The sequence below is a fragment of the Hyperoodon ampullatus genome, assembly GCF_949752795.1.
Source record: "Hyperoodon ampullatus genome assembly, chromosome: 3".
In the NCBI taxonomy this organism is placed as follows: Eukaryota; Metazoa; Chordata; class Mammalia; order Artiodactyla; family Ziphiidae; genus Hyperoodon; species Hyperoodon ampullatus.
Window position 1 is genome coordinate 177,477,493 of NC_136916.1, and position 22,322 is coordinate 177,499,814.

The 22,322-nt window shown below is 49.4% G+C and overlaps 1 protein-coding gene across 1 annotated transcript in view; it reads left to right on the forward strand.

Moving 5' to 3' along the window:
- The window catches only part of TRAF3 (TNF receptor associated factor 3), a 50,990-nt gene that overhangs the window by 13,830 nt on the left and 14,838 nt on the right, over window positions 1–22,322 (forward strand). The window contains exons 2-6 of the mRNA XM_079700996.1: window positions 7,081–7,326; window positions 9,016–9,067; window positions 12,140–12,244; window positions 12,866–13,033; window positions 20,104–20,184. Of these exons, the coding sequence (XP_079557122.1) occupies window positions 7,081–7,326; window positions 9,016–9,067; window positions 12,140–12,244; window positions 12,866–13,033; window positions 20,104–20,184 (652 nt within the window). The remainder of the gene's footprint in view (window positions 1–7,080; window positions 7,327–9,015; window positions 9,068–12,139; window positions 12,245–12,865; window positions 13,034–20,103; window positions 20,185–22,322) is intronic.

Consider the following 22,322-nt stretch of genomic DNA (forward strand, 5'->3'; position numbering starts at 1 on the left):
TCTCAAAGAACCAGCTTTTGGTTTTATTGATCTTTGCTATCGTTTCCTTCATTTCTTTTTCATTTATTTCTGCTCTGATCTTTATGATTTCTTTCCTTCTGCTAACTTTGGGGTTTTTTTGTTCTTCTTTCTCTAATTGCTTTAGGTGCAAGGTTAGGTTGTTTATTCGAGATGTTTCCTGTTTCTTAAGGTAGGATTGTATTGCTATAAACTTCCCTCTTAGAACTGCTTTTGCTGCATCCCATAGGTTTTGGGTCGTCGTGTCTCCATTGTCATTTGTTTCTAGGTATTTTTTGATTTCCTCTTTGATTTCTTCAGTGATCTCTTGGTTATTAAGTAGTGTATTGTTTAGCCTCCATGTGTTTGCATTTTTTACAGATCTTTTCCTGTAATTGATATCTAGTCTCATAGCGTTGTGGTCAGAAAAGATACTTGATACAATTTCAATTTTCTTAAATTTACCAAGGCTTGATTTCTGACCCAAGGTATGATCTATCCTGGAGAATGTTCCATGAGCACTTGAGAAAAATGTGTATTCTGTTGTTTTTGGATGGAATGTCCTATAAATATCAATTAAGTCCATCTTGTTTAATGTATCATTAAAGCTTGTGTTTCCTTATTTATTTTCATTTTGGATGATCTGTCCATTGGTGAAAGTGGGGTGTTAAAGTCCCCTACTATGATTGTGTTACTGTTGATTTCCCCTTTTATGGCTGTTAGTATTTGCCTTATGTATTGAGGTGCTCCTATGTTGGGTGCATAAATATTTACAATTGTTATATCTTCTTCTTGGATTGATCCCTTGATCATTATGTAGTGTCCTTCTTTGTCTCTTCTAATAGTTAATCTGAATATTTTTAAAAGGCCAAGATACAGATAAAGATTATCCTTTAAAAGGATACATTTGACTACATTAAAATTAAGAACTTCTCTTCATTAAAATACATAAAGTTAAGACACAACTTAGGGGAAAAACATACGTATAACTAACAAAAGATTAGCAGTCAGAACATATGAATAACACCTACAAATCAATATTTTAAAAGACCAATAACCCAATTAAACAGTGCAAAGGAGATGCAATCAGGCATTTCAACAGAAGGAAAATCACAAGTGGCCCATGAGTGTACAAAAAGATGCTAAACCTATTTAATTAATCAGAGTAAGGAAGAAAAGGGACCATTGTACCTGCTAGGTTAACAGAAGTTAATATGTCTGATGATACCCAGTGTTGGTGAGGGAGGGTGTGGGTTAAGAGAAGCTTGTAAATTGGCCGCGCCTGCACCCTGCTAACCAGCCATTCCTCTGCACTCTAGACGTAGAGTTCGGGGCAGGGACTGGCAGATTCTTTCTATAAAGAGCAAGATGGTAAATGTTCTAGGCTTTGTGGGCAGCGCACAGTCTTGTCACACAGCTGCCTTTGTTTCATTTGTTTGTTCGACTCTTTAATAATCTAAAAAGCATTTTAAGCTCGAGGGCCTAACAAAAATAGGCTACTGACTATCTTTGACCCATAGGTTATAGTTTGCTGAACCCCAATCCCCTGGTCTAGAGTATGTACCCTAGAGAAACTTATATGAGATGAGAGCCTCAGAACAGACTGTCCATAATAGCAAAAACTGGAAGCAGTGTGGTAAGAAAATAGATAAGTACATCATGGAATATTATACTGCAGTGAAGATGAATGAAGTATGTCTACTATACACAGCAAGCATGGGTAGATGTAATACTGATGGCAGAGGACGACATATGGTATATCATGTTTATGAGGTTAAAAACGGGCAAAAGTATATTGTTTAAGAAGAAAAATATATGATCGTAAGAAAATTATAAATACGAAGTTCAGGCTGATATTTACTTTTGGAGAGAGGCAGGAAGATAGCTGAGGAAGGAGCACACAGGTAGACGGTGACTGTTAAATGGGCAGTGGGTTCTGGGGTTTTCTTGTTGTATTCTTACCTTGCATGTATATTGCACAGAATCTTTTTTATGTGTCAAATATCACATAGTACATTTTTTGAAAGGCAGGGAAGGATATCGCCAGGGAGGTCTTAGGACCCCCCCAATCTTTCCATTATTTACATCTTTAATGCCTTCAACAACGTTTTATGATTTCCAGAGTACACATCGTGCCCTTCTTTGGTCACATTTATTCCTAGATATTTTATTCTTTTTGGTGCTCTTTTAAATGGATTGTGTTCTTAATTTTATTTTTGGATTGTTCATTGCTAGTGTGTAGCAATATAGCTGGGTTTTATATATTGATCCTGTATTCTGCAACCTTGCTGAACAAGTTTATTAGTTCGGCTTGTTTTTAGTTGATTCCTTAGTACGTTCTATACACAAGATTATGTCATCTGAGAATAGAAATAGTTTTACTTCTTCCTTTCCAATCTGGATGCCATTTATTTCTTTTTTTCTTGCCTAATTGCTGAGAAGGGGCTTTTCAAAGAGGCTTTGAGCTGTCTAAGATGAGGAAACAGCACGATCCCGTCAGACTTCCTGACCCCAGCTGGAGGAGAGTGTATCTTCTCTGTATAGTGCTGCAGAGTTTGCAGAGGGATCCTCGGTATAATATATCAGTGACGCCTGGTAATGCCATGAGAATTAGGGGTAGTAATTCTTTTTCACTTTTTCACGGGAACAGAAAAAGTGAGGCCCAGAGGACAAAAGCTGTGCCCAAGGGTCTGCCTCAGGGAAGAGGCACCAGGCTGTCCTTCCCACCCAGACCCCTCGGGGCCTTCCGGCTCCTTCCCCAGAGCCCCCAGTTCCCGGTTCCCCTCCACAACCAGCTAACGGTGCTGTGTCTGCCTGCCCTCCTTCTTTCATCCTCTGCTAGAATTGGAATCATACCACAAATCCCGCTCAGGAAACCCCCATCTCCCCCAAACAGAGGTGCCAGCCTCCTGTTTTGAAGGTCCGCAGCCCTCTGTAACCTCTCAGATGGTGTTTCTCGGCGTCTGCCGCCGCTCGTACCTTGTAACCCTGCAGTGCTCACCTGCCTCACGACTCCCGCAGAGGCCCCTAAGGGTGGGGCAGTCTCCTTCATCCCCGTGCCCTGACACGCGAGGCACAGAGCTGTGTACGTTGTAGGTGCCCAGCTATCTGTTGAAATAAAATGTGGTTGGTTTGGCAAACCTCTGCAGAGTCGCTCACCTGAAGAAGGGCTCTCCCACTCGTGGAGGAGTCCGGCGGGTGTGCCCTCCAGCGTTGCGTGGCGGAGCCTGCCGACAGCTCTGCAGAAGAACCTGAGGTGTGCTCACCAACAAGGCCAGCAGTGCCCTCCAGAAAACCCGGCTGTGGCCGAAACAAAGTCGGGAGCATTAGTATTGGAGTGAAATGAGCTACTGTCCTCTAAAATAATGTTTATTAGTTTACTAACCATTGGAGGAAGTATACAATGGACAACCTTTTTAGAAAGACGTTTGGTAGTGATTATATATATATACATGTTTTTTAAATTTATTTTTGGCTGCGTTGGGTCTTTGTTGCTGTGCGCGGGCTTTCTTTAGTTGCGGCGAACGGGCTTCTCATTGCGGTGGCTTCTCTTGTTGCGGAGCACGGACTCTAGGCACGCGGGCTTCAGTAGTTGCAGCATGCAGGCTCAGTAGCTGTGGTTCGCGGGCTCTAGAGCGCAGGCTCAGTAGTTGTGGCGCACGGACTTTGTTGCTCTGTGGCATGTGGGATCTTCCTGGACCAGGACTCAAACCCGTGGCCCCTGCATTGGCAGGCAGATTCTTAACCACTGTGCCACCAGGGAAATCCCGAGCAGTGATTATGTGTTTTAAAACGCACATCATCTTTGACCCAGCAGTTGTGTTGCTGTGTGCTTGCCTAAATGTACAAAGGTGCATTCGAGAGTGCTCACTGCAGTTTGTTTATAACATAAGCCTAAACCAGCCTAGCTCGCCATGAGTAGAACTGGTAAACCATGCAGTGGAGTGCTGTGCAGCCCTTCACAATAATGAAGTGCATCTTTACATGCTGATGTGGAAAAGTGCCCAGGATACATTGTAGGTGACGAAAGAAAAGCTGTAGGTTAGTTTGCGTGTACAGCACAGCTTGTGTAGAGACACGTTTTCCTCTCTGTGCATTTGCTGTTCTTGGACATCTGCACAGTCGCACTGAACACCCAGGGGAGCGTCTGCCTCTGGGTAGTTGCAGTCCCGGAATCTGGTGCTTACTCTTTACACGTCACCCCCGTGGCTAGTGGTTGTTGTTTTCTCTGTGAGCAGGTACTGTTGTTACAAAGAAATCTTGCTGTCCCCTCACGTGTCAGGCACTTCCCGCAGCATCAGGCATGTCCACTTTGGTTTCAGTCTTACATTTTACAGTGTATGACACTGTGTATAAATGTCACAAGTTAACCAAACCCAAATGGAACCAACCATCTTAAACAGTTACTTTGTAATATTCTTGGTTAGATTTTAAATTGAAATATGATTCACATACCATAAAATCCACCCCTTTAAAGTGTCCAGTCCAGTGGTTTCTAGTATGTTCTCAGAATGTGCCGTCATCCCCGGTATCCAATTCCGGAACACTTTGATCACCCGAGAAGCCCTGTTCCCATTAGTAGATGCACCGACTCCCCGCAGCCCCCGGCAACCGTGCATCTACTTTGTGTCTCTGTGCATTTGCCTGTTCTGGACATTTCACGTTTAGATAGTTTTCTCCTTCCTTACTTGTGAATATCAGGTAAAGGAGGTCTGGTATTTTTCTTGTTCGTGCTGTCTAAGCACTGTAGGGCCTCTTTCCCTCCTTCCCCAAAGGCTCGTTCTCCAGCCAGCAGCTTAGCTCAGGAGTGGGCCGTGCGTGGGCCAGGATGCGGGACACTGAGCAGGACTGTGAGAGGCCCCTGGGGCCCGCTGCAGAGCCACCCACGTCAGCACCTCACATTCCAGGTGAGTCCTGGCACACCTGCTGGCCGCAGGCTGTGCTCTGCCTTTCAGGACAGGCTGCTGTGACGTTCTCCTTATGTTCTTGGGATACTTGCATCCGTTTGCTTATCTTAAGCAGCCTGTAAAACCAAGGATCTAAAACTATATTCTTCATTTGTCTATACAGGGTATGACATGTTATATAGGTAAAGGAACATTTATTATTTGTCATTAACTTGATCTTAAGGTAATTGTCTCTCATATTTGAAATAGGAATTCACCTCCAAAGAATCAAACATTTCTCACTAAAAACTTTATTGAACACATGGCTTCTTTACGCACTATCGGATAAAATACTAAACCAAAGCTGCAAGTAGCTTATAATCTAAGCAAGGGTTTTCAAGGTATGAAGCTATGAGATCAGATGTGAAATCTGAAGAGTTTTCTTTTCCTGTTTTTTTTTTTTTTTCTTTTTTTCTGGTTTCACAGAAACACAGTTTGGTATGAGTGGCTCAGACCTCACCTTTCCCTCTATTTGTTAACTCAACAAATGTGTATTTTTGAGTTGAGATAAGAAGAGAACCTTCTACCCATCAGACACTAGCAATTCTAGGTGCCTGGTGTGTGTCAGTCAACAGAACAGATCCCAACCCGGGTTGCTGGGGAGCTTGCGTCTTGCCACAGGGAGATAGGCAGTAAATAAACCATAAACGAGCAGTCTGAGGAGGACGGACCAAGGGGTGGGGTGTGTGGGCTGACCAGGGTGGGCCTCCCTGAGGAGGTGGGAGGGGCATTCCCGGCGGGGAGCAGTGGGGCCGGGGTCAGCCTCTGCAGAGGGGCAGGGGGGGCGGCCAGTGGCAGCAGGTCGGCTCCTGGCTGACCCTTTTCCCTGACGGGCACCTTCCTACTTAGCATCTTGATGAACAGGATTCTAATCAACAAGTTGGTGAGCAAAGGGTTGCTGGCCTTTTGGGGTCATTTTGAAATCTTCTTTGTTTTGGTTTCACAAATAGATTTCATAGGAGGCTCCCACGCTTTGCACGATAATGTGCTATTTTGTTAAAAGTAACCCAAGTGTGGCTGAAACACCAGGTCATTTACCTGTCACATGTACCGCTGCCTGTGTGGTTCTTACACATCCCAGCTACGAAACGTTCGTTCCCTCAGCCCCATGGAGAGGCAGGAAGAGGTGGCGTGAGGAATGAGGCTGGGAGAGCTGGGCTCTGCCCGCAGCCGCCCGGGCACCCTGGGGTCTAGGGTGGGATGCGCCCTGGTTCCCGCAGAACCCGAGTCCGCGGCCCGGCCCAGCCCGGCTGGCGAGGAGCCTCAGGCAGAGGAGGGCCGGGTGGGGATGCGGGCGGATGCCCACAGCCTCGTGAGGAGAAAGAACTTGGCCCTTATTTTTGTCAGCAGCAGAAATAGATGGACTGAACAGGAGCACAGCGCAGTCTTGAGAGACGCTGTGAAAGAGCCTTCTCTGCAGGGCCACCAGATGCACTGCTGCCGAGGCTGCTGGGCCTGGGGTCTTTGTGGCTGGTCTCCAGGCACCTCCTACTTTGCCTGGTGATGGGGACTCGCAGGTGGGGACCAGCCACCTGTGCGCTCCTGGAAGGGAGAGGGCGCGGAGACCCAGCCCGGCGTCCCCTCCACCGGCCCGCCCCGGGCACAGGGTCCCCGCAAACCCAGGACACACCTCCCAAGGCTGCAGGGCACAGGCTCGGTGCAGGGGGCTGGGCAGGTGCCGCCCCGTGGGCGGGCAGAGTGCAAAGGACCCCGAGGGAGGTGCCATCGCTGGTGAGAGGAGCGGGTCCAGCCTTGGCCTCCACGGTGACGCTACCCTGGGTCGGGTCGTATCACCTGGCAGCGCAGCGAGGCTCACAAGGAAATGAAATCGGCTGAGAGCAGCTGCGGCTCCAGCCACGCCATCACAATGATGCGTAGAATTTACAGTTACGGCAGAGTATCATCTGTATTTTAAGTTAAAGAGGCTTGAGAATGCAGTTTGTACCTTGTAGCAGATCCTTGGGTGGGAGGTGTGTCTGAGGGTGGCGTCCTGCTCTGTCAGGTGCTGGAGGCTGGAAGGGCACCCGTGTGTCCTCGAGGCTGAAGGAGAGCACACGCGCTGGCTCTCCCGGGCCTCCCGTCAGCGCCCTGTGCTTCCCAGTGTGTGTCTCTGATGGACCCCCTCCGCCCCCCGCAGGATGGAGCCGAGTAAAAAGCTGGACGCGGCCGGCACCCTGCCAGCCAACCCCCCGCTGAAGCTGCACCCCGACCGCGGCGCCGGGCCTGCCGTCCTGGTCCCCGAGCAGGGGGGCTACAAGGAGCGCTTCGTGAAGGCCGTGGAGGACAAGTACAAGTGCGAGAAGTGCCGCCTGGTGCTGTGCAACCCCAAGCAGACCGAGTGCGGACACCGCTTCTGCGAGACCTGCATGGGCGCCCTGCTCAGGTGGGTGCCCAACGCAGGGGACCGGGGCCCGGACCGCAGGCTCAGGGAGCCCCTCCCCAGCTTCTCCAGCGAGGTCTCGGCCCTGGTGCCCGGGTCTCCATCTGCGTGGCCAAGGTTTGCTGGAGGCGCTCACGGTATGGGGAGGAGACATCCCATCTGCAAATGACGGTGGGGCCCTTTGGGGCGAGCGCCTGGGGGCTGGGATTGGGGGACAGGGCCGTGAGAGGGATGGGCCAGGCCGAAGCTGAGTGGTATCCAGTGGGTGTCAGGGAACCCACGGCAGCCCTCACGGGCCTGTCCCCTGGGCACTGATGCCATTTAGAATCACGGGCGTCAGAGAGGCTGGAGTTTTACAGCAGAGCTAACGTTGGCTGAGAGAGCATCTTCGTTCATCCCACAGGTACTTCCTGGGCGGGTTGCCGGGCACTGTGCTCAGCCTGGGTCCCCAGCAGCGGACAAGGGCCGGCAAGGCTGCCCGCTGCTCCTCCAGACCCACCACTGAGCGCAGCCGCCCGCCCGGCACCCTCCTTTGGGTACTTCCCACCGTGCTCTTGTCCACTCATCCCCAACGGTGAACTCAGCTTCGCCAACTTGTGGGTAAAATAACTCTTGGTTGGAGCTTAGTGATGGCAGAGCAGGCTCAGAGCACCTGATTTCCCTGCACGCTGGCCCCGCGGAAGGGGCCGGGGGCTGTTGCTCTGTTGGCTTCGGCCCTTCTTTGCTTCTTGAGCTCCTCCTGTTCTGTGTTCTGCAGGTGTCAGGGGATCCCGCCCAGAGGCCACTCGGCCCCCGGGTCTAAGGATGTGAAAAGATCCCCGTGATTAAAACAGTTAGGCACAAGCTCCATATTAATGCAGGCTGAATGAGTGAGCTTTTATCTTAAACCGAGTTAGTTTCCTCCGGGCCGACCCTCGGCCCTCCTGCCCCTCCGCAGGGCCCCAGTGTGCTCGCGCCCACCCGCCGCCTGCTTCTGAAGCCTGCTGCTGCTCCCTGGCCTGGACTCCTGGCGCCTCTCGGCTGTCTAGGGCAGGGGCCCTGGAAGTAGGGAGCGCTCAAAATTAGCTTTTATTTTTAATCTCTAGGAGGTGGTTTCCAGGCCCAGGATGGGGTGAGAATGAAGTCCAAAACAGGGCAGCGTGGGAGCAGTGGCTGGTGTCCTGAGTTTGGGGACAAGAATAATGTAGGAGACCAGTGGTTTCTTTAGATAGGGTCAGCTTTAAATTCCCACACTGTTCAAGTCCACGGAATTGCATCATCCTTTCAATACACTGTGAAGGAAATAGCCTGTGGATAAAGCACTGACTGTGCTTATAAAGCAGAACCGTTCAGAGGCTTTCCTGATAGCTGTGGACACTGACGCTGAAGAGCCCCTTCACAGAGAGCTGCTTTTGGTTTCTGAAATAAAATTTCACCTTTAATTGAAAGGGACTTTCCAAGAGGGACTGATCTAAGCTGTTCTGCTTAAAAACTTCCTTATGAAAAATTACTATTAAAAAAAAGAATTTTAACCCTATTCTCCTATTTAAACCGTATGTAAACCAAATTCACTGGGGCATCCTGAAGCTCTGGTGGTTGCTCTGAGCTTCGCACGGCAGACGTGACCCTAAAGTGAACGGTTCACCGTATCCAGTGGGTTCAGATGAGAAGGTGGCTTTCACTCTAACACATTGACTGTGTGTTTCCCCTCAGCTCTTCCAGCCCGAAATGCACTGCCTGTCGAGAAGGCATCAGCAAAGACAAGGTATTCTTGGTTTTTAATAAATTATTTTGTCACTGTTTTGCGCTGGGTAGTGCCTCCCACGTAGTTTGCATCCAGTGCCCTGGTTCCGAGTTTCTCTGAGTTGACAGCTGATGGAGCAGGGTCGAGACAGGGGACTGTGTCACGTAAGCACTGGGACAGACGGGGCAGATCCGCTGGGCAGGTCCCCAGCCGCGTGACCCCCGAGCCTGTCTCCTTTACCTGGGTCAGTAACGGGTTCACCTCCCAAGACCCCCAGGTGGGTGAGGAGGAAGTCAAGTGCAGAGATGTGCACTGTCGACTCGGGTCTTTATCCCAGATGCCTGCACTCTACCTTCAAGCAGTGCTAGTCTGAGGGGTTCCATTGGATTTGCTCTCTCCCTGCCCCCAGGCAGCATCTCGAAGTCATTAAGACACGTGTGAGATTTCATCTCTTCCCTCCCCCACGTGGTTGAGAATGCCAGCAAAAGCTCAGGAGTGCCCTGCAGATCAGCGCACAGGGACCCTGGGCGCCCACCAGCTTCCCCCCTGGGCCCTTCTCACCCATCCCTGTGGTCATCCATGCCCTGCCGGGCCCTGCCAGGCACACTTCTAGTTTGAAACGACTCATTCTTGAAGTACTTAAAATATCAATAAAAATATGTGGTTCTGATATTTTGATTAATGAACCTAACAATTTTTTAAATGTAGGTCATTAAATTGTACAGTAAAATTCTCACTCTGGGGTTTTCCCATGGCTTTGTTGTTAAGCAGCACAGGTGAGTGTGGTGATTTGAGGGTTGCTGGTGACGGGTGCCTGTGGGCTGCCAGGACGGGGCATCCGATGTCACCTGCTCTGGGCGGTTCAGAGACAGAATTGGCCGAACGTCCGTGTACCTGTTCTTCCTTAGCATTTACCTGCCACTAAAGACTTCACTTAGTATGGAAGGGATTGTTTTTAAGAAAAACAAATCACTCAGTTCTACCTCTTGTCTTAACATGGCAACCTGTTAACTTGTTAACATGTATCTAACCAATGTGACCAGGAGAAAAGGTTGAAACAATGGGCTAAGATGAATTTTTTAGTGTCTCATTTCTTTATTCGGAGTTATTATCCTTATTTTTCAATGGCATTTATAGCTGAAGAAGAATTACTAGATTTGTTGAAGAATCATAAATGAGACTGACTGAAGCCATGGATCCTCGTGGGAAAATGTGGGGCTGGTTGGGCCCCGGGAGACCGAGATCAGCCCCTCGGTGGGTCACTGAGGATGGTGGCCACCCCAGTACCTCCACTTCCCCATCTGTAAAATGGGACAGTTGTAGTAATGATACTAGATCTTTTTCAGCTCTAAAATTCTGTACTTTTATTATTCTGATATTTTCATTCTATGTTTTTTCTCCCTAAAGGTAAATGATTTAAGAAACTTAGGGAATTCCCTGGCAGTCCATTGGTTAAGACTTGGTACTTTCACTGCCGTGGACCCAGGTTCGATCCCTGGTCAGGGAACTAAGATCCCACAAGCCGTGAGGCATAGCCAAAGGAGAAAAAAAAAAAAAAAAAAGAAAGAAAAGGAACTTAATGGCACAGAAAGGAAGCTTATTTATTACTGGTTAAAAATACCTGTTCTGTTTACTTTAATATCTAAAATTATGACCTTTTTAAAAAAGTCATGTTTACAAAGGATTAGATTTGACTCCAAATTAGTTTATTTTTAACTCTTAACAGCTGTTGATTCTATTTCTTTTCTTGTGGAGTCTAGAAAGGCATATTGAGCTCCCTGTTCCCCCTGTTACTGTGTCAGCGTGTGGGCGTTTCTTAGAAATGCCTGAGGACGAGGACGTGTAGCTTGTGTTGTTGTGAGAGTATTTGTTTTCCAAGGAAAAATGAAATTAAAGGGAGGTTTTCATTTTCAAAGGGAAACATTTTCATTATTGGATTAACCCCAGTCCATGCAACATATATTATTAAAAGTTTCTTGGGGGCCTCCCTGGTGGCGCAGTGGTTGAGAGTCCGCCTGCCAATTCAGGGGATACGGGTTCGTGCCCCGGTCTGGGAGGATCCCATATGCCGCGGAGCGGCTGGGCCCGTGAGCCATGGCTGCTGAGCCTGCGCGTCCGGAGCCTGTGCTCCGCAACAGGAGAGGCCACAACAGTGAGAGGCCCGCGTACCGCAAAAAAAAAAAAAAAAAAAAAAAAGTTTCTTGGGCTTCCCTGGTGGCGCAGTGGTTGAGAGTCTGCCTGCCAATGCAGGGGACACGGGTTCGAGCCCTGGTCTGGGAGGATCCCACATGCCCCGGAGCAACTGGGCCCGTGAGCCACAATTACTGAGCCTGCGTGTCTGGAGCCTGTGCTCCGCAACAAGAGAGGCTGCAATAGTGAGAGGGCCGTGCACTGCGATGAAGAGTGGCCCCCGCTTGCCACAACTAGAGAAAGCCCTTGTACAGAAACGAAGACCCAACACAGCCATAAATAATAAATAAATAAATAAATAAAAAGTTTAAAAAAGAAAGTTTCTTACATAGCAGGCTAATGCTTTCTTCTTGGTGAAAAATGAGTTATTAGTGACATAACCGTAGGAGCAAGAACCGAAATAAATGTTTTACAAACCATCTGCAAAATATTATCTTTTACAGTAGTTTCTCTCTTTCTCTGGCAAGGATCTACAAAGGCATCAAGTTGTAGCGGGCTCTGCCCTGGTCCCTTGATGGGAGGTCCCACCTGCGGCAGTGCTGGTGCCTGGAAATCTCCAGGATCCAATGTGAACTTGGTCCCGGTGTCTCCTTGTCTTGAGCGTGTCAGAGTTAATCCAAAATGTGTGCTGCTCCAGAGTGATCTTCAGTTGTTCAGTATAACTTGCTTACTTTTGGTTTATCTAATAAAAGATGGTAGTTAATGTTTTATTATTTAAATTGTGTCTCTTAGTGGGGGTGGCTCCTTCATTCTACTTAGATTAAAATAGTTCTTAATGCTTTCTGAGGCCCACTTAAGGGATGTTCTCATGGTTTTTTTGCAGTGGTTTTGCCTTGTCTAAAGTAGCAGCATGTGGAGATTAAGAAATATTAATCCTCTAAAATAGCTAACTTTCAATTTCAGGTGTTTAAGGATAATTGCTGCAAGAGAGAGATTCTGGCCCTTCAGATATACTGTAGAAACGAAGGCAGAGGCTGTGTAGAGCAGTTAGCACTGGGGCACCTGCTGGTAAGTGGGGATGTGATGTGTCGGCTTTACGTCCAGAAATACGAGTCCCTGGTCAGTACGATGTGGCCCCTTAAGATCATGTTTGCATTAATCTTTCAGACACAACCAACTATGAAAGCAGTCAGAGCCATATGGGTATGAAATGTTATTTTTAATGACATCATAGGCAGAACTGTCAGTTGGTTTTTGAAGACTCCACCCTATTTAGAGTAGAAAAATCTGAATTGAATTTTGACTGTAGAAGGCCCATTAAAACCTTCTCCTTTTTATAACCATGAAATTCCACGTAACTTCTTATGTTTTTTTTTTTGATTAGTATCATATTTTATCCTGGAAAGATATTTGAATTGGAATAAAACAAAATCCTTAGCAGATAACCATTTATTTATCCAGGAAGAAGAGTTAATTGACTTAATTCTTCAAAAGCAATGTAGTTTGAGTAATCATTAAATGGAACATGAAATTCAGTGTCTCTTGATACATTTGTCACTCTTCTCTGTGAAAAGCTGATCTAGCAGCAGATAGAAACATTTTTGTGGGATTTAATTGCATAGAGGCTAGAATTTGGTATTTCAGATTGGAGTTTTGCCGATTAAGAATTTTGAATTTTTTGTCTTACAGGTGCATTTGAAGAATGATTGCCAGTTTGAGGAACTTTTGTGTGTCCGTGCCGACTGCAAAGAGAAAGTACTGAGGAAGGACCTGCGTGACCACGTGGACAAGGCCTGTAAATACCGTGAGGCCACGTGCAGCCACTGCAAAAGCCAGGTCCCGATGATCACGTTGCAGGTGCGGCATTTTCTTGTTTCACCACCTTCTACTCCATCCAGATGTCGTTAGTCTGCAGAATGGCTTGTTAAATGACTATTCTAACAGAAGTAAAGAGAAAAGATAGGAGTAAATAGCAATTTTCATCTGATTTTATTTCAGAGTTAAGCTTCATTTGTTTTGCCCATTTTGATTTACGCAATTAATTTTCCATTGCCTAGATTGACTGCCATTTGGGGTGCCAAAAAAATGAAGACCGATTATTCAAAAAAGGTAGAATTTTTCACTTGTGCCAGGGAATAGCCTCTAAAATCTTGTTGGATTGCTTAATCATTTTACGGCTCCGTGACATGACCATCACTTCAGCAGGGTAATTTATCCTGCAGTATTGAAGTGCAGCGGTCTCTCCTGGAGAGAGATGAGAATGTACAATGTTTTCATGCCTCCATTATTTTGTCACGGTTTTATATTGTGCGCATGTTAGAATCAGATCACTTATATGTAAATCAAAGAGAAACGGGTGTGGGGATGGAGGACAGACTTTAAAAAGAGTCAGTGGTGTGGAGACCCTCAAATATTTGTCTGTTTGTTGAATACGTATTTACTGCATACCTGCTGTGTGCTGGGCACTGTTCTAGGAGCTGCAGGTTCAGTGGTGACCCTCATCTTCCAGTGGGAAGAGATCATAAGTACTGTGAAGACAAACTGGCAGCAGGGGAGGAGGGGTGACCAGGGCGGGCCCTTCCGAGGCAGTCAGGACGGCGCAGGAAGAGCGCTGGGGCAGAGGGAGCAGCCCCGGGGGCTCCGGCTCCGAGATGGAACAGACTCAGCAGGTAGATTTCCCCTTGCACAGAGCAGAGGCGAGGTGCGAAGTTGATGGGGGGCGGCCTTGAGCAAGGGACAGATGTGGTCATAGTTAACGCAGAGCCAGTGGGATGAGCCGATGGCTTGAGTACGGAGTATGAGCTTGGAGAACGCCCAGCGTTTGTAACTAGAGCAGCTGGACCAACCGGAGTGTCCTACCGAAGTGGGGCTCAGGGGAAGAGAGGAGGCTTTCGGGGGGATACGGAGTGGTCTGGGCCGTAGGTATGTGTAAATAGGTGGTACTTGCAGCCCTGGGACTGGAGCGAGTAGAGAGAAGGACCAGAGTCGGAGGACAGAGGCCTGGGGCACATGATGCTTACAGCTTACTAAGAGGGGGAGGTCGCCCAGCAAAGGCGTGGCCGGCGTGGAAGGGTCAGGAGAGTGACGTCTCAGAGGCAGGCGGAGCTGCAGGGTGTGTGGCGCAGGTGCTGCTGAGAGGCTGGGCTTGGAGGGGCTGGGAATTGGCTGCTGGCCGAGGCAGGATGGCGACTGGTGGGTCACCAGATGGGAGGGGACCGTGGAAGAGCAGCCAGGCGTGAGGGCCACAGTCGAATTCCTGGCAGATATTCGGGAGTACCTACTGACCAAAATTTAGGAGCAGTTTTCTTTGTTATTCTGTATGAAATGAGATGTATTCTACAATCTCCATTTTACCTTACCTTGTATAACTTTCCTGTGCCTGGGACTCTTCCATCGTGAAATCTGTTTCCTGTATGATTCTCTTGTCGATTCCAGTTATTAATAACCTTTAACAACTGTGCCCTCCCCTTTGAAAAATAGCAGAAGTATTTCTAATTTCTTCAGTAACTAAATGCAAGTGAATGAGACAGTGTACCCAACGGGCAATACTCCTGACCTTACACATGTTACTATGTTGCTATCAAAGTTGCACTTTGCTTCTTGCCCCAAATCAATTACCTTTATTTGCAGGATAGAATCCAGGAATTAATTTTCATCTGAGAAAGAACTGTAAGCATGTCAGTTAAACAGCCTATGAATAACCAGCTCTGGGCTCCAGCCGAGGCTTAAAGAGGTTGGTTTTGGAATAACAGCGTCACACATGGAGTCATGAAACATTTGTTGACTGCTCTTGGGCGCCAGACCCTGAGCTAGTTGCTCAGGACACACAAGAGAGTAGATTGCAGTCTCTCCCCTTCGTTTCACGGTCTGGTAGGGGAGACAGTCAGATATACAATTATGTACATGGTGGTATGGGAAGAGACAGTTAACGTGGCCTGATAGGGTCCAGGAGGGCTTTGGAGAGGAGATGGCATTTGCTCTGATCTGGGTCTTCAATCTGTTGACTGCAAACAGAAGAGAGAGACACAGCAGGTGCAGAGGCACAAAGTGGTAATTGCCAGTTTGGGACCTGAGTTGTGCAAATAAATATTCATTAAATCTTACTCTGCTTTGGTGATGAAAACTTTTTAAACTGTTTTATCAGTGTTGACGCTGCAGCATGTCTTGGGGCAGATGTTACTTTCTGTCCACCTGTGATAACTGTGAGAGGCGCCCTGCGTGGGCTCGCTGCTTGTGCGCCAGCCGCCGGCTCCTGGGGCCCTCGGCGCTAGCAGGCAGCCACACCCACCCGCCCGTGCTCACACACCTGGAAGCGGCCAGAACCCCCCCCGGGCCCCCGCCCTGCCAGCAGTGGTGGGATCTGGCTCCCGAGTCTTGTTCTTTCAACCCTCACAGTCTCATCCTCTCAGGCCTTAGGATTATTTTTTAAAAGGGCCGTTGCTTAACTTAGGCCTGAAGCCCCAGGTCATCCTGACTTTCCTCCATGTCCTGCGTTTTGTGGTGTGACAGATATATCAAGTGTTGATAAAGTATAGGTTGATAAAGCGCCGAGACTCCAGGGACTTCGCCTTCCAGTGCAGGAGGTGTGGTTCAGTCCCTGGTCGGGGAGCTAGGATCCCGCAGGCCTCGCGGCCAAGGGGTCAGAGCAGAAGACAGAGGCAATGCTGTGGCAGAATTCAACACAGAGGGCTTCCCTGATGGTGCAGTGGTTAAGAATCCGCCTGCTAATGCACGGGACACGGGCTCAAGTCCTGGTCCGGGAAGATCCCACATGCCGCGGAGCAACTAAGCCCATGCGCCACAACTACTGAGCCTGAGCTCTAGAGCCCAAGAGCCACAACTACTGAAGCCCGTGCACCTAGAGCCCATGCTCCGCAACAAGAGAAGCCACCACAATGAGAAGCCCTTGCACCACAATGAAGCGTAGCCCCTGCTCACTGCAACTAGAGAAAGCCCACATGCAGCAATGAAGACCCAATGCAGCCAAAAATAAATAAATAAAATAAATAAATTTTTTTTAAAAATTCAACACAGACTTTAAAAATGGTCCCCATCAAAAAAATCAAAAAATGCACTGACGCTCTGGACCATTGCAGTTCATGTGAGCATTTCTTTTCTGTCTTTAAACCATGGTATCGGCAGCTATTTTCAAGTTTTTTTTTTTAATCTATTGGCAGATTTTAAAGTGTCAGAAAACAATCTCTTCTTTTCCGTTTAGCCCAGAATTTATTGAATATCATTCTCTTTAAACAATCTGTTAATTTGTGAGAAGTCAGGAATTGTAAAGATCTCGTTTTATGGGAACGTGTATATACATTTGGCCCTTGGAGGACACAGGGGCTGGGCGCAGACTCTCCAAGCAGTCTCGAACACGAGTATAACTTTGCAGTCAGCCCTCCTAGCCGAGGTCCCGCATCCACAGCGTCAGCCGACCGTGGGTCGGGTAGTGCCGCAGTGCACACCTAGTGAAAAAAATCCACGTGTAACTCGTCTCACGCAGTTCATACCCAGGTTCAAGGGTCAACTGTGTACTGTAACGTACAGGTACAGCCACTTTGGAAAACACGTGGCAATATTTTATTAGGTTGAAAACTCATGTTCTCAACTAGCAGTCCCTCTCCTAGATGTTTAAGAGAAACTGTCGCACGTGTACTGCAGAGAGTATGTCAAGCATCACCAGAGGGACCGAGATCTGGGAGCGACCCGAACGTCCATCTGTTGGAGAACGACACATCACTTGTAGCGGACCCCGTGGACAGTGTGCACAGCAGGGAAGGTTGTATGACAGCAGTGACAGTGGAATCCACGAGTCCACTTATGCGACTTGTGGATTCGCCCGCCCGAGAAGCGTGATGTTGAGCCAGGTCGCAGAAGAGTCGAAAGGCGTAAATTCCATGTTAACAAAATTCAAAAGCAGTCAAGACGAAACAGTATCTTACCTGTTACACATACACGTGTAATGAAACCCTTTTTTAAGCAAAGGAAGTAACAGCGCAGATTCAGCCTTGTGGTTTCAGCCGGAGAAGGCGGGGGCGAGGCAAAAGAGGAGCATGCAGGCGATGGGCGTTGGTTACGTCCTTGTCCCTGGTGGGTGTTCACTATGCAGTTATGCTTTATGGCCCACACTCGCGTGACATCCGTTCTGTGTGTGTATCAAAGTCACATTTGCTTTGACAGGCAGGACAAATTTCATGGATATGCGAAGAGTTCTTACATATCGACAGATTAACAGGTTTTTTTTTTTTTGGAAAACGGGTGTATTATCTTCCTTTGGCTGTCATAACAAAGTACCACAAAGTTGGTGGCCTAAAACAACAGAAATTTGTTCCCTCACAGTCCTAGAGGCAGAAGTCTGGATCCAGGGTTTCCTCAGGGCCATGCCCCTCTGGAGGCTCTAGAGAAGACCCCTCCCTCGCCTCCCCACCTCCTGGGGGTTGCGGTCCTTGGGCTCCCAGACTCGCGGCTGCACCGTTCCGACCTCCACCTGCACGTCCCCATGGCAGTCTTCCTGCTGTACGTCTTCTCCTCTTACATGGACAGTGTCACTAGGTTCAGGGCCCAGCCTAATACAGGGTGGCCTCTTAACTCATTACATCTGCAGAGACCCTCTTTCCTAAATGGGGTCACATTCTGAGGTTCTGGGGGGACATGAACTTCAGGGGTCACTGTTCAACCCATTGCAGTGGACAAAAGCTATGAAAGGCAATTCACGGGAAATATAAATGGTTAACATAAAAAACATACTAATAACTACACATCATTAAAGAATTGCAAATCATACTCAGTTTTTCACCTGTCACTGTCAGAGGTGGGAAAGTTTGATAGAATTCGGTTGGGGCCATGCGTTCCCGCTGCAGGGAGGGTGGGCTTGTGTAGACTGATTGCAGGGTAGTCTGGCAATACCCCTCCAAATCCCTTTTTTTTTTTTTTTTCCGGTACGCGGGCCTCTCACTGTTGTGGCCTCTCCCGTTGCGGAGCACAGGCTCCGGACGCGCAGGCTCATCGGCCATGGCTCACGGGCCCAGCCACTCCGCGGCATGTGGGATCTTCCCAGACCAGGGCATGAACCCGTGTCCCCTGCATCAGCAGGCGGACTCTCAACCACTGCGCCACCAGGGAAGCCCCCAAATCCCATTTTAAATGCTCTACCCTTTGATACCCAAAGAAGCCCATTTCTAGAAATTCATCATTTGGACATCCTTGCACAGATCTGCGAAGATACACAAAGCTATTGATGGGTCTGGCCTGCGGGACCCCAGCCTCACCTCCTGCTACCCCCTGCTCTGCCCTCCCCGGTGCACTGCCCCCGCCCCTGGTTCTTCCTCAGAGCGCCCTCCCGGGCCACCACCCCCGCTGCTCGCTCCCAGCGCCCCTGCCGCAGTGGTGATTATCTGTTTGTCCTGGTCAGGCCACCCCAACACCCAGTGCAGGCCTGGCCTGGTGAATGAAGGCGGGGTCGAGGGCAGGCTCAGGAGGGAGGCGTGGCGTCTGTGGAGTGTCGGCCACGTTAGTTCTCCAGGCCCGTGACGGATTCTGTCCTCACAGATGCCCTCTGAGGGAGGGCTGGTCACCCCCGCTTACAGGTGAGGCAGAGTGAAGCTGTTTGGCCGAGGTTTCCCCCTGAAAGGCGCGATGGCACCTGGGAACTCTTAGGGATTCTGAGCGCGGCCAGGCATCCGTCGGGGGTCCCCTCTTGGGAGGTGCTGGTCAGGCTCAGTCCAGTCAGGTGACTTCTGCTGAGCTCAGGACAGCCGTGGGCTCGCCCGCCATGGGCCCTGCAGGCCTCTGGGGACCAGGCCCCGGAGCAGAGTGGCCGCGTCCAGGCGTCCTCTCCGCGCTGCACAACCTGCAGGGCGCTGGTCCAGATGAGGGGCTTCAGATGGTGTTGCACCTGGCTCCAGGCCTCCCTGGAGGAGAGGAGTGTCCTCTCGGGCGCCCTGTCCTTGACCTGCATGCCTGCCGGGTCAGACGGCCTCGCAGCCAGTGCTGCCCCAGATATACCTCAGCAGCCTAACTGGAGGCCCAGCCAGGAGAACTGGGAGTGTCCCGGGGCCTCAGAGGAAAACCCGCCACATTCTCATCTTGCCAAGGGATGCCACCTCCGGGAGCCTGGCCTCTCACGGTTGTGTTACTTGGCAGGTCTGGCTCTGCCTGCGTCGGTTTCCCTCCAGCGGCCCTTTGCCACGTGTCTGGAGGTGCTCCCCAGAGCCTTGGACCATTGGACCCAGAGGGTTTGCTCTCCTCGTGGGAGTTCTTGCCTGCGCTTCACTTGTGGACAGGTGTACCGGACAGGTGCCCAGCAGGTGCCCGGGGCACCGAGTTGAACTGTCACCATCATCTAGGCTCTGTGTTGAAATCTGTGCCATCCAGAGAAGGGCTACACCAAAATGTATCCACATTTACCACGCTCTAAAGAAAGATCAGATCTCAGGACAGTAATTTAAATACCCAGTAGATCACGTTGTTTTCAGGCTCTTGAGGAGCATCATTTCCAGACCCCAAACTGAGAAGCCAGAGGAGAACTGTCCTTCTCTCCAACCAGCAGAGGCTGGGCCCCGCCATCCACCTGCTGTGTGAGGGAGGCCAAGGCCCAGCCTACCTGGGCGCAGGTGTCCGGGCAGCATCAGCAGAGGGGACACAGCTAGAGGGGAGCTGCCATGAGGATGCCCCTCCGGTGGGCTGTGCTCCCATGAGTGGCCCCGACCAGTCATATCTGAGTAGCTCTTGTGAGATGCCTTCTTTTCAGCACTCAGACTTTTGTAACATAGCGACCCATCCAAGTGTGATGTGAGTCTTGTGACTCAAGGACATGACCATGAGCAGAGGGCTTCCCTTGGGTCCTTGTGGGGACGCTGGGAACGCTGGTGGGATCTGAGGGAAGGTGGGGTGTGTTTCAGAGTTGGCAACACTCTCTCTTTCTCCTTTAGAAACACGAAGACACCGAGTGTCCCTGCGTGGTGGTGTCCTGCCCTCATAAGTGCAGTGTCCAGACCCTTCTGAGGAGCGAGGTAAGGGGCGTGGCCAGGCCTGTGCAGGAGTTGGGGATCCTTCAGGACCCTGCTCTTCCCTTAAAGCTGAGGTCAGAGGTTTTCACAGATTGTGATAGCGATACTTACAGTAGAAAAACAATGAAAACCCTCATGCTGTTTTTGGAAGTCAGATATTTCAGAAACAAACAATTAAAAGTTACAAAGTGGTAAATTCAGAGCAAAATATTAAGAATTGAGAAAATGGGAATATTTACAATGCAAGCAAAGGTGACACTTTTTAGGTTTAAATCTGTAAACTAGGAATTACTCTAAGATTATCTCAAGGAAATCAGTTAACTTAGAGATACTCCTGAACCACTTAGGCCACACACGCTGTACAGGGCCTATGCCGGGGGGCAAGTGGGTGCAGGGGTGGTGCCCACACTTCAGGGGCCGCTGGGAAGGCACCTGGACAGCCTCCCCCAGAGGCTGTGCACATCACGCTGCCCTCGGGCACAGTTGCTTTAAGGCAGGTAGATGTTGCAGTAACCTCATTTTGGTCAGGATATATCCAGAAGGAACAATTCCAAGGATTCTTAATGTTTTCGCATCTGATCCTGACCTGGACCCCCTCTGGTTGGTGTTCTGGGAACCGTCCGGGGCTCCTATGGGCTCGGTGGGTGCATACCCCACCCGCCGGTCCCCACGCCCGGTTCCCTTGGTCCTGGGTTCTCTGATCTGAGGAACCTGCTCACCTCAGCCTTTTCAACAGCCTGGAATTTTACACCTGGCTGTGGGGGAGGGGAGCCCCATCTCTCACGTCTGTGACAGCGAGAGGACCCGTGTGGGCCGAAGGCCACTCTCACTGAGGTGCACCCTCCCTGGACGTTGACCCTGCTGGGCAAGGGCAGGGTCTGGACTGGCGACGGTGGTCTCTGGGCCCCTGAACGTGCCTCTGGGAGCGGCAGGGAAACGCACGTAGATTATTTCCACAACTGGAAAGTCCCTCTGTTAAAGTGAATGTATGAAGAGTCTATTGTTGAAATAATTTCCTGGGTTTTATATACCTTCCTAAAGTTTTACTCACTCAGGGCTGTCTATATTCGGGGCAAAAGCTGCCTCCATTTTGCCTCGAAGTTATTTTTATTTTTAAAAATCTTTAGACCTGCATTTATCTTGGGTTTCTGGTGAAAGGTGCTATTGGTTTACAGATGATTCTTGCTTTTCTCCCCAAGCTCTGGTAAATTCTGTAGGGCTCTGAGATTAATGATGATAAAGCCAATTTAGAAAAAAGTACAGCCCTTTCAGTTAGTGCAATGAAAATAATGTCAAACTCGATATGACCCTGATTTTAACATTAGGAGTGTTAGCTGGTTAGATTCACGATTGTATTGATGGCACTGAAAGAATATGTTTTAAAAATTTCAAACTGATGTTACTACGCACACGGTGTACTTTTGGGTTTCTGCGCCCGTCCCCTGCAGTGTGCCCTTGGGGTGCTTTCCTCCAGTTGCAGGCCAGAGCCTCTGCGGCCACCACGGCCCCACCCTGGCTCAGACCTTCCGCAGGGCTGGCCTTGGCCATGGTCAGGTGGGCCCCTCAGGCCGTTCTCTTTAACCGTTGCAGCAGGGGGAGGGCCGTCCTGTGAGCCGCTTCCTCTTGTCCTCAATACTGACCTGAAGGGAGAGGAATGTCTTTGTCCTGGAGGACAAGAGGAGAAGGCGGAGAAGCCGCCTGCACCCACCAGAGTGACACATCCCGCGAGCCTCCGGGAGCGCGTGGGCTCGCGGGGTAGCGCGTTCCCGGGGCCGCTGTGCGCCACGCTCACTGGCCGCTCTCCCCATTCAGGGTCTGATCGCTTTCTATAAAGAAGATCTATCCCTAGAGTTTCCTGATGAGAATTTCTGCAGTAAAGAAAGAAATTATCCTTAAATTGTATTAGCCTAAGACAAAACACTGTGTCTTTAAAATGTAGATATTTCAATTCCCTTTACTCTTGAGGGGGCACCGTAGGTGGTTTTTATTTGATGATTTGCTAACATTTAAGCTGAACACGGGTTTTCCTTGCAAGGGGAGTTATCCTCTCCCAACCCCCCCTAGTTGTCCTCCATGAAGTGGAGGTGACCCCATCGTAAGGTGCATGTTGTTAGAATGACCTTAGAGGTCTTTGAAAAGCT